At 48.2% G+C, this 13,067-nt stretch overlaps 1 protein-coding gene across 1 annotated transcript; it reads left to right on the top strand.

Moving 5' to 3' along the window:
* The first annotated feature begins 7,291 nt into the window (after window positions 1-7,291).
* On the top strand, window positions 7,292-10,220 carry LOC111191025 (uncharacterized). Its single transcript, XM_022664957.2, has 2 exons — window positions 7,292-7,302; window positions 7,469-10,220. Exons 1-2 carry the CDS (start codon window positions 7,292-7,294, stop codon window positions 10,218-10,220), a joined length of 2,763 nt encoding a protein of 920 aa, XP_022520678.2.
* Window positions 10,221-13,067: the final 2,847 nt, after the last annotated feature.

Genomic DNA, 13,067 nt, shown 5'->3' with positions numbered 1-13,067 from the left:
CAATAATGATAGCTTCCAAGTGCATTACCTTGCCGACGGTCTGTATCGACAATGCCCGAAGGAGAATGGAGGCTATGTGTGTCGCTAACCCTGTAGAGTCCGACTGGTTTTTGCAAGACGAGATTGCTGAGCGAGTAGCAAAAACCATCAAATAAAACATTATCATCAGGCGAGTCATTGTCGAACTGGTTGAGGCCGCTATGGACCAAGACAGCGACACAAATGCGCTTTTTGCTGCTGTGTCACATGCCGGTTACTATTTGAGAGGCGCGGTACTAACAGGCTTCGTTATGGTCTGCAATTTTGTTGTTTCAGCAAAGGCTCCTATTCTGGTCAAACCTGCTCACCGTTCAGAGGTTGAAGTAATGCGAGGCCTCCTGAAGATTTTTGGTACCATCGGACCCTCTGCTCCTCACATCAAGTTTCTAGGGCGTCCCAAAGCAGGTCTTTTCTCCCCCGCAGCCTTTCCTGAGCTTCACGCGTTCGCCATCGGTTATGCGGCCGCTGCGCATGCCAGTATGGCCAATGATGCAATCAGCGAAGTCATTACCGCGCGACCATCTTACCATTCCGCCAGAGTTTTTGCAAGTCGAGGAGGAGGTGCTCCGCAAACAGCACTCCTTGCAGAGTTTAACATCGCAGCAGAAGAAGTCAACATATACGACCGGATCATAGGAAGGCACCATGCTGAGCAAGAAGGTATGGTGCAACAACCTATGGTCTAATGCTACGCACAGAAGAAATCATGCAGTATAACATGCGTTATCTTCTACAATTCAACCTAGTCTATCAGAGCAGTCAGACAGAGAGAGAGAGAGAGAGACAGAGAGAGAGAGAGAGAGAGAGAAAGGGACGCAGGGTGAGAAAAAGGCCAGGCGGTCCGTAACCTATCCGAGCAGAATTGAAAGAAGAAAAATGAATTAGTTATTTTAAGTTATTTTGGAGCCTTTCTATTGGTCCATTCCAAATAAAAAGTTACAGATTCCCACGTAGAAGTGAAACCAACCCAGAAACAGTGGAGATACAATGTTTCTGCAGGTCAGGGTTGGTGTGTGGCAGGAGATCAGTATGTTGTGATTTTAATTCCAGTGTAATGAAAATATAGGAAATTATGAATAGTTATGTTTAGAATAGTTATGAGTTCAGACTCGTCCTTTAGACTCCTGGATCGTCTGAAACGTTAGATAATGGTCTCTAAACTCATTAGTTATTCATGAAGAAGAGCAGCAGCTAGTTAAAGTCTTCCTAATGATCCTCCAGTCACACGCTCATCAATTATTCACTCAAAATCAATAAATTATTGACTAGGTGTCACCAGGAATTGAAATCTCTTATGAAAGTGTAATATGTATCACGCTCTCGCTCTGTGAGTTACTGTAGAATAACTGGAGGCGTGTCGCGCTTATAGACGTATACTTATATATGTGTATATATATATGTAATTACTGATTGGTGAATTCAGAGTGCTGAGTGTTGATTGGTGAATTCTGTTCCAGCTGCACAGAATTGTACAGAACTTTACCGCCATGTGAATAAAGAACAGAAGAGTCTCAAACAGAATTAAAACGTTAGTTTGCAGTTTTTAGACTGGAGTAAACGCAGCCCTCGTCCATCTCCTGCCTCTGTTTTATTCATCTTTATTTCCCAGCAGCATTAAGAGCACAAATATATGTCCCAAACTCAATTTACCTTATCCATACAGCGCCGCCGCCGCCGAGCAGCAGACCTCCAGCTCCTTTCCCTAATGTGTTTTTCATGGCTTTTTAAATGCGTTTTCATGTTATTAGAGATGAACGCTGAGTCCTGGGTTAGGAATAGAGAACAGGGAGGAAACAGGGAGGAACAGGTCTATCCTTCTGTACAGTGTGTTCAAACCATTTACATTACTCTTTATTTACTGCACAAACAAGCCTTTTCATTTAAAATAAATGTAATATATTGTATTTTAGGAGTAAAACACACTGCATAATTTCATAGTCTGCTCTAGAAATGCGCACTCTCTCCGCTTTTAGACTCTTTGGCCCGTTTTTCTGCGCTAGAAATGCGCACTCTCTCCGCTTTTAGACTCTTTGGCCCGTTTTTCTGCTCTAGAAATGCGCACCCTCTCTGCTTTTAGACTCTTTGGCCCGTTTTTCTGCGCTAGAAATGCGCACCCTCTCTGCTTTTAGACTCTTTGGCCCGTTTTTCTGCGCTAGAAATGCGCACTTTCTCTGCTTTTAGACTCTTTGGCCCGTTTCTGACACCTAGCGTTCAAACTTTGAATCTCACATTATAAAAACCTGCTTAACAACGGGCCAACTTTAATTCTATTTCTAAAATACCTCGCGGGCCGCTCCAAAAAATGAAAACGGGCCGCAAATGACCCGTGGGCCGTAGTTTGGACACCCCTAGCATAACTTAACATATAACATAACATCAGGTTCTTTATGGTTCTTCTTTATGCATTTTGTCTATTTACCACCTCCTTCTGTGGGGATGCTTGCTCTTATTTTTGTACCTAATGGTATTTAAAGCGCTTTACTCTCTTCTGTGGGGAATCGTAGGTGAAGGAATGCAGTTTTAATTTTAATAATAAAAAATGCAGCATGCAGTTCTGTCTCAGACAGATGTGTAAATGATTATAGATGTTGTCTAATTAGACACTGGGTCTTACAATAGTGAAAATTGTAAAAGTGCTCCTAACCCTAATCCGGCCTTACAGAAAGACTCTCTGCAGTTGATTGTGGGTGGCGTACCTCTTGGTGAGAGATTGATTATTTACAGTGAACTCGAGGAAGGAGGAGAAGGAGGACGGCTGTGATGTGTGTGTGTGTGAATAAATAAAGATTTATTTTGAAACCGTCAGCACAGGGAACAGAAACTCTTTTTTTCTTAAATCTCGGAAATCTCCTTCTTCTCCAATCTCAGTTATAAATGCACGGACAGCGTGGAGGATAACCACACAGAGGAAGCTATTACACCCTCATGAATACATGCAAACACTGGCATTCAGTCCGGTCCCATCCTCCAGAGTCCTTCCCTGATCCGCACTGATCCCCTGACCATCGCCCCCCCATCACCCCCTCCCCCCCAACCTGAATTCTAATGTTTCAGTGCGCTGCTCTGCGCCGTGACGGGAATCAAGACACCGATAATTAGAATACACACCCCCACCCGGCTGATCCAGATTTCATTACATTTCGTTACATTAGTGCGCTGCTTTATTGTCACATGTTTACAGAAATAAGGAGATATGTGTGTAATTTAAGAAGGCGGTGTTTGGGGGGGGTGTACAGGTGTGTTGTGTCCGAACTACGGCCTGCGGGCCATTTGCGGCCCGTTTCCTTTTTTGGAGCGGCCCGCGAGGTATTTTAGAAATAGAATGAAAGTTGGCCCGCTGTTAAGCAGGATTTTATAATGTGAGATTCAAAGTTTGAACGCTAGGTGTCAGAAACAGGCTAAAGAGTCTAAAAGCGGAGAAGTTGCTCATTTCTAGTGCAGAAAAACGGGCCAAAGAGTCTAAAAGTGGAGAGAGTGTGCATTTCTAGCGCAGGAAAACGGGCCAAAGAGTCTAAAAGCGGAGAGAGTGCGCAGTTCTAGCGCAGAAAAACGGGCCAAAGAGTCTAAAAGCGGAGAGAGTGCGCAGTTCTAGCGCAGAAAAACGGGCCAAAGAGTCTAAAAGCGGAGAGAGTGCGCAGTTCTAGCGCAGAAAAACGGGCCAAAGAGTCTAAAAGCGGAGAGGGTGCGCATTTCTAGCGCAGAAAAACGGGCCAAAGAGTCTAAAAGCGGAGAGTGCGCAGTTCTAGCGCAGAAACACGGGCCAAAGAGTCTAAAAGCGGAGAGAGTGCTCATTTCTAGCGCAGAAAAAGGGCAAAATAGTCTAAAAGTTGCCATAATTAAGGAGTTTAATATCAAGAGACATCATGAAATGAAACATCAATTTGATAAATCTTAGTTTACAAAACACTGTCAAAGATAAAGATAGTAAGTCAAGTAATTGAAAGTAATCTGGAAAAATGTATTATTTAAATGTATTATTTATATATTTCATTATTTGTTTTATTACAGACTCTGTGGCCTGTGACTTCAAATATATTTCTCCTTCTGGCCCCCAACAAAAAAAGTTTGGACACCCCTGCTCTAGATTAACGGTATAGAAACGTCTGATTCTGGCAGGAAATGCTGAGAGACGATCGTACGGGAGGAAGAGGACACTCGTTATCTGTCATGTTCTCGTCTTTTCTCATGTGTCCCCTGTTTCTCTGATGACGAGGTTTAGCATCAGTTGGTTTACAGACTGAGGCGGAGCGTAATTACGGGAGGGTCGGTGTTGTGAGTGTAAACGCTGAGCTGCAGAATCACTGGAGTCTTTGTTACCCAACAAAAGAGGATTTACGCCGAGAGGAGAAACGCTTTCAGCCAAGAACAGGGAAAAAAAAGGAAGTCATTTAAAGGACAATGCTGTCGCTTTATCGTTCTTCTTCCTCTCTCTCTCTCTCACATCCATATTCACACAGCTTAATAACCGCATTATATAACTCACACAGAACCTGACGCAGCACCTGCTCACTGTTTACTGCTGTAAAATGATTCAGATAATCAGCAGATTTCCTGTTTCTATTAAAGAGTAACTAAACCCTCTGATTTTATCTGACTCCTCCCTCAGCTCAAATTATAAAATGCTAAAAATGAGTGGAGTAGTTTGGGAAGGGCACTGGGTGATGTATGGGTTTAGGGGCGGGGCAGGAGGGAGAGCTGATTGGCTGAGCTGCAGTAGCAGCAGTGTGAATTTCGAGTGGAGGGAGGATTCATGTTCTGTGGCTGGAAATACAGAAACTGTTTTAAGTTTGTATCAGATAAACAAACAAAATCAAAAGTGGTTTTAAAGTCTGTGCTGGAGACAAAGTGCTACCTAGCTTTAAAAACACAACGTAAAAAACAGACAGAACAGCATATATTAATTATTTACTGACACTTGTGCAGCACATCCAGCACTGTTATTATATTAAGCTAATTAAACTAACTTTATTTGCTAATTTACAGAGCAGTGTACACGTGTGTACAGACAGAGAGAGAGAGAGACGGACAGAGAGAGAGAGAGAGAGAGAGAGAGACGGACAGAAAGAGAGATAGGGTATCTTTCTGGTCGGCTCGGCTGTGCTCTGGGTCTCTCTGCTCGGCTGTGCTCTGGGTCTCTCTGCTCGGCTGTGCTCTGGGTCTCTCTGTTTGGCTCTGAATCTCTCTGCTCTGCTCGGCTCTGGGTCTCTCGGCTCGGCTCTGGGTCTCTCTGCTCGGCTCTGGGTCTCTCTGCTCAGCTGTGCTCTGGGTCTCTCTGCTCGGCTCTGGGTCTCTCGGCTGTGCTCTGGGTCTCTCTGCTCGGCTCTGGGTCTCTCTGCTCGGCTCTGGGTCTCTCTGCTCTGCTGTGCTCTGGGTCTCTCTGCTCAGCTGTGCTCTGGGTCTCTCTGCTCAGCTGTGCTCTGGGTCTCTCTGCTTGGCTCTGGGTCTCTTTGCTCTGCTCAGCTCTGGGTCTCTCTGCTCTGCTCGGCTCTGGGTCTCTCTGCTATGCTTGGCTCTGGGTCTCTCGGCTTGGCTCTGGGTCTCTTTGCCCTGCTCGGCTCTGGGTCTCTTGGCTGTGCTCTGGGTCTCTCTGCTCGGCTCTGGGTCTCTCTGGCTCGACTGGTATCTGGAATCAGATTTGTACGCTGCTCTGTGTGGAACATGTTCCACTGCGGGTTACGGTTACAGTGCTGTCGCGCCTTTCACTCTAATCCAATCAGCTGTCGGGCCCCGGGGTTCGTGGTGGAGGAGGGTGGTTCTGATTGGTTCTTTGTTTGTGGAATAAGACGAGGCTGGCAGTGGATGAGGCTTCATGTCACTGAGAGAGAGAGCTCAGGAGTCACAGATATGCAGAACTGGAGAAAATAGCAGATCATCACAGAGTTTATTTAGAAGAAAATAGCAGATCTGGATCTGAACCACTAAGTTAACCACTAACTAAGTTACTCATCATAGAAAAAAAATAAAGTTTCATAAAGTAGCAAATAATTGTGCAGAGGAACCAGTTCACCTGAAAAGCACTTTGTGAAAAAGTAGGTGGAGTTTCTTACTGTAAAGGTGAATTTATGAAAAAATCTTTTTTTTTACAGAGATTTTAGGAAACATTTGTTAATTCTAATGTGGTGGTGTAGAGATGAGAGGTCAGGAGGATACCAGAGGCTCAGGAGAGAATCGCTTTTAAAATGTTTATTGTGGAAAACACCCAAAAAAACATCATCCAATCCAAATATAATTAAAATAGAAATTAACCAGTATTCACCAGTATTCCCAAATACAGCGCTTTGAGACGATGCTCCCAACTAACAGTATTACAGTAATAGTGATAGGGGCATAGAGCTACCCATGCAAAAAAAAATCACTATATTTACACCAATAACATCAAACTCGATCATCTCCAATCTTTACTGGTAGAATTCTGAGAGCTCTGATATTTAAAATGGAAGTTGTGAGGAAACTTGTTCCTACTGAGGTGAATTAGGACAGAAACAAATGGCTGAAAAGTGCTGAGCTGTGGGAACTCAGGGGATCTGGAGCCTCCGTCTACAAGTTTCCTAAAATAAAGCGTAAAGTTTTCTCTCTCTCTGGATTCCACACCTCTCTATCCCTCCTCATGAGTTTTTCAAAGACCTGCGTTCATTTATTCTCGGTGCCTCGAGCATTAGGACAGAAATCCCCTCGCCTGAACCCCGGAGAACCTCACATCTCCTCCTCTACTGTAATCTTCCGCTCCGAGCTATCCCACAATTCCACGCTCAGAGCCATCTTCTCCATTACAGTGCCGCAAAACGCAGAGCTCCTGCTGTCGCCGCAACAAACGCAACTTTCACACCTTCAATCATGTGGTCACCAGGTCTCTCTCTCGCTCTCTCGTTTTTATCCGTCTTCTCTAAAACCTGTTTTCCTGCTCGGATGAATAACTGAAAGAGGCAACAGGAAGTGAAGAACACGGCGGCGAGGGAAATCCCATTTTCACCCAGAGAATCCTCTTTCCGGACGCCACTTCCATTCAGCCGGAGCTTCACACCCGCAGATCCGTCCTGACAGGAAGTGCTGATGCTTCTCCTGATAAAATAATAAGAGCTTTAGATACAGTATCATGTCTTATTCAGATCCAGAGTCCAGTGTGTCTATTTGAGATACTCAGCCTCTCCCGGCTTCTCTGCAGAGTTCTGTTCCGTTACCGAGTCTAGAACCAAAGATCTCAGTAATATAATAATATAATATAAAGAGAGGAATGTTCTAAATAACAGCCTGAATGATCTTATGGTAAAGGAAGCATTTTAAAAGAGCTGAATTCAGTAAATTAGAAAATGACAAATAAGTAAAAAGGCAGTTCATAGTTATAATTTACTGAATCTTTATATTTATATACCCACAGATGTTGCTACAGCTGGGCCTGTAGATCCTGTAGCTCTACACTCGTAGGTTGAAGCCCTCTCCATCCCACTCAACAATACCACCCCACCCTACTCTCCACCACCACCCTCCACCCCACTCACCAATACCACCCCACCCTACTCTCTACCTCCACTCTCCACCCCACTCACCAATACTACCCCACCCTACTCTCCACCACCACCCTCCACCCCACTCACCAATACCACCCCACCCTACTCTCCACCACCACCCCTCCGCCCCACTCACCAATACCACCCCACCCTACTCTCCACCACCACCCCTCCGCCCCACTCACCAATACCACCCCACCCTACTCTCCACCTCCACTCTCCACCCCACTCACCAATACTACCCCACCCTACTCTCCACCACCACTCTCCACCCCACTCACCAATACCACCCCACCCTACTCTCCACCACCACTCTACACCCCACTCACCAATACTACCCCACCCTACTCTCCACCACCACTCTCCACCCCACTCACCAATACTACCCCACCCTACTCTCCGCCACCACTCTACACCCCACTCACCAATACCACCCCACCCTACTCTCCACCACCACTCTCCACCCCACTCACCAATACCACCCCACCCTACTCTCCACCTCCAATCTCCAGCCCACTCAACAATACCACCCCACCCTACTCTCCACGACCACTCTCCACCCCACTCACCAATACTACCCCACCCTACTCTCCACCACCACTATCCACCCCACTCACCACTACCACCCCACCCTACTCTCCACCACCACCCCTCCACTCCTCACCACTACCACCCCACCCTACTCTCCACCTCCACTCTCCACCCCACTCACCAATACTACCCCACCCTACTCTCCACCTCCACTCTCCGCCCCACTCACCAATACCACCCCACCCTACTCTCCACCTCCACTCTCCACCCCACTCATCAATACCACCCCACCCTACTCTCCACCTCCACTCTCCACCCCACTCACCAATACTACCCCACCCTAATCTCCACCACTACCCTCCACCCCACTCACCAATACCACCCCACCCTACTCTCCACCACCACCCCTCCACCCCACTCACCACTACCACCCCACCCTACTCTCCACCTCCACTCTCCACCCCACTCAGCAATACTACCCCACCCTACTCTCCACCACCACTCTCCACCCCACTCACCAATACTACCCCACCCTACTCTCCACCACCACCCTCCACCCCACTCACCAATACCACCCCACCCTACTCTCCACCACCACCCCTCCGCCCCACTCACCAATACCACCCCACCCTACTCTCCACCTCCACTCTCCACCCCACTCACCAATACTACCCCACCCTACTCTCCACCACCACTCTCCACCCCACTCACCAATACCACCCCACCCTACTCTCCACCACCACTCTACACCCCACTCACCAATACTACCCCACCCTACTCTCCACCACCACTCTCCACCCCACTCACCAATACCACCCCACCCTACTCTCCACCCCACTCACCAATACTACCCCACCCTACTCTCCACCACCACTCTCCACCCCACTCACCAATACCACCCCACACTACTCTCCACCACCACTCTCCACCCCACTCACCAATACCACCCCACCCTACTCTCCACCCCACTCACCACTACCACCCCACCCTACTCTCCACCACCACCCTCCACCCCACTCACCAATACCACCCCACCCTACTCTCCACCCCACTCACCAATACCACCCCACCCTACTCTCCACCCCACTCACCAATACTACCCCACCCTACTCTCCACCACCACTCTCCACCCCACTCACCAATACTACCCCACCCTACTCTCCACCACCACTCTCCACCCCACTCACCAATACCACCCCACCCTACTCTCCACCACCACTCTCCACCCCACTCACCAATACCACCCCACCCTACTCTCCACCACCACTCTCCACCCCACCCTACTCTCCACCACCACTCTCCACCCCACCCTACTCTCCACCACCACCCTCCACCCCACTCACCAATACTACCCCACCCTACTCTCCACCACCACCCTCCACCCCACTCACCAATACCACCCCACACTACTCTCCACTACCACCCTCCACCCCACTCACCAATACCACCCCACACTACTCTCCACCACCACTCTCCATCCCACTCACCAATACTACCCCACCCTACTCTCCACCACCACCCTCCACCCCACTCACCAATACCACCCCACACTACTCCACCACCACTCTCCACCCCACTCACCAACACCACCCCACCCTACTCTCCACCACCACTCTCCACCCCACCCTACTCTCCACCACCACTCTCCACCCCATCCTACTCTCCACCACCACTCTCCACCCCACTCACCAATACCACCCCACCCTACTCTCCACCACCACTCTCCACCCCACCCTACTCTCCACCACCACTCTCCACCCCACTCACCAATACCACCCCACCCTACTCTCCACCACCACTCTCCACCCCACCCTACTCTCCACCACCACTCTCCACCCCACCCTACTCTCCACCCCACTCACCAATACCACCCCACCCTACTCTCCACCACCACTCTCCACCCCACCCTACTCTCCACCACCACTCTCCACCCCACTCACCAATACCACCCCACCCTACTCTCCACCACCACTCTCCACCCCACCCTACTCTCCACCACCACTCTCCACCCCACCCTACTCTCCACCCCACTCACCAATACTACCCCACCCTACTCTCCACCACCACCCTCCACCCGCCTCTCTGAGTGCTCCTGAAGTTCTGACAGGACCAGTGAGGGGCTTTATGGCTCCATCGAGACGCTGACAGCAGTGCGGTTCATTATGTGAACATGAAACGGAATACCCTCTTACCCCCCACTGTTAACCCCGTCACACACACACACACACACACTGCACCATCACTGAACCCCTGCATGTGCTGCTCATTACCTGGAGCTCCTGGGGGGTCTACCCCAGCGCTGGCTGTTGGGGGGGGGGGGGGGTGTCCCGCCCCAGGCTGTGATCTGATTGGCTTTGCTGCCAAACTACATTTTATTTTTTCCTTTAGCCCCCCCCCCCCCAACTCCCACCAGACCCAAAACACTCCAACCGCTGCCACACCCGTCATTAAAATGTGTGTGTGTGTGCGCTTATTTTTATATATATATTTATTTATTTCAGGGCTGGGTGTTTCTGTTGTTCTGATCACAGCAGAGTTTTCTGACACTCTATAAAAAATTTAAAGCAGAGGCTCAGAGTGTTTAAAATTCAGCTTTTATTATAGAATTATTTCCCAGAGTTCACATGTATTTCTGACTGGATATTTGTGTTACAGGAATTCAGTATTGCACTATTGTATTTATTTAGTGTTTAAAACAGAAAGGAATCATTGGTCACTAGATACCCAGAGATAAACCTACAGAAAGATCATCAGGTCCAGATTAGTGTATTTGCTGATGTTTAATTTTAACTGATATTACTGTAGAAATTTGAAGTTACGGAATGACAAATTTATAAAAAAACAGAAGGACTGAAGTCTTATTAAAAAGTAAAATCAAGATGTTTTTAAATGAAATTACTAATGTCTTAAAAAAACACTTTATATAGTATTAATCATGTAAGTTGTATATAGACCAGAATTCTATAAAAAAGATGAAGATTAACGAGTTACCACTAAATTCATAAAGATCTCTTTCTCAAGTATTAAAGGTAAATGTTTTAAGTGATATTACAGCAGCAATTTGGAGTAAAATGAAATAAAACCTAGGAAAAATGGCCATTTGTTTTTGTGTAAACCAGAATTTGCCATAGTGAATTACTGTGTTTGATTTAAGGGCACCGATGGCTGGAGCTGCACTGTGGATGTGTAATAATAATTTCCAGGGATGCACAAAACCGATGCACCAAATAAAGGCAGGATATTTGTATGATTAACAGTAAATATATTTCTGGTTTTACTCAGCTTGCTGTGATGTCTTTACTCTAGAGGAAAAACCACTTCCTGTTAAATCTCAGCCACTAAACACATGTAGAGTGTAAAGGTGTAAACTGGGTTTATTCATGGAGCAGATGTTTAAACTCGGTGTATAAAAGATGTTCTGCAGCGTTTTCAGCCTCTGATTAATGAAGTGTTGCAGCGCCGCGCTCTGCTGGTTCTTCTATAGCGAACTCTTCCAACAACTTCTGTTCTCCTCGGTTTGAAGCGTTTCGCTGCAATATATTGATTTTTTGTGAAGGTCAGCGTCTGCAGGCTGCTGATTCAGATACGTTATCAATGAGCTACAGAAATATTTGCTGACGTTCAGAACATCCCAACTTTCCCTCGGTAACTTCCTCTCACTGCTTCAGGAGCTCTGAATGCTCTTCATCCCCGCCCACAATCACCAGCAAACATCTGCATGGATTTACTAAATGATAAATGGAGAGTGTGTGTGTGTGTGTGTGTGTGTAAAAGTGTGTGTGTGGGGGAGAGTGTGTGTTTTGGAGAGATAGCGAGAGAAGAATTAAGGGATCGCCTTTTAATTCTCTACTCTCTTTCTCTCTCTCTCTCTCTCTCTCTCTCTTTCTCACTCTCTCAGTGTGTGGTACAGTTATGTGTTGAGGTATTGAGGAGAGTGTGCTGGTTGTTGGGACGGGGTCGGGGTGGTTGTTGGGATGGGGCTGGGGTGGTTGTTGGGACGGGGCCGGGGGTCGGGGTGGTTGTTGGGACGGGGCGGGGGTGGTTGTTGGGATGGGGCCGGGGTGGTTGTTGGGACGGGGCCGGGGGTTGGGGTGGTTGTTGGGACGGGCCGGGGTGGTTGTTGGGACGGGGCCGGGGGTCGGGGTTGTTGTTGGGACGGGGCGGGGGTGGTTGTTGGGACGGGGTCGGGGTGGTTGTTGGGACGGGGCCGGGGGTCGGGGTGGTTGTTGGGACGGGCCGGGGTGGTTGTTGGGACGGGGCCGGGGGTCGGGGTTGTTGTTGGGACGGGTCGGGGGTGGTTGTTGGGACGGGGCGGGGGTGGTTGTTGGGACGTGGTCGGGGTGGTTGTTGGGACGGGGTCGGGGTGGTTGTTGGGATGGGGCCGGGGTGGTTGTTGGGACGGGGCCGGGGGTCGGGGTGGTTGTTGGGACGGGGCCGGGGGTCGGGGTGGTTGTTGGGACGGGGCCGGGGTGGTTGTTGGGACGGGGTCGGGGTTGTTGTTGGGACGGGGCGGGGGTGGTTGTTGGGACGGGGTCGGGGTGGTTGTTGGGACGGGGTCGGGGTGGTTGTTGGGACGGGGTCGGGGTGGTTGTTGGGATGGGGCCGGGGTGGTGATTACACTACGATGTTATTTGGTGATAAGATACCTGACCTGCATTAATGAATTCTGTAATATCAGCTTATAAAAATCCCTGAAAAAATTCAGCCCTAATGTAGAGAATTTACATACACAAGATATAATGATCTTAATTACAGTTGAATCTCATTCAGTATCATTCTATAATCAGAGTAAGGGGTTATAAAGTTACTATATAACTAAAAAACCCAATCACTATGTTTTCTCCGTGAATTTTAATGAGCAGATTTATATTGAGCACTATCAGGTTGAGCACTGGTGAACTGAGAGATGCTAGTTTGACAGTTAACTTCTGAAAGAGCCTCCCGACCCTGAGAACTCGGACTTTAAGCTCGGCCGCTGTTTCTTCAGTCTAA

Source organism: Astyanax mexicanus, chromosome 4, assembly GCF_023375975.1.
Source record: "Astyanax mexicanus isolate ESR-SI-001 chromosome 4, AstMex3_surface, whole genome shotgun sequence".
NCBI lineage: Eukaryota > Metazoa > Chordata > Actinopteri > Characiformes > Acestrorhamphidae > Astyanax > Astyanax mexicanus.
This window is presented reverse-complemented; position numbering and strand designations above follow the sequence as displayed.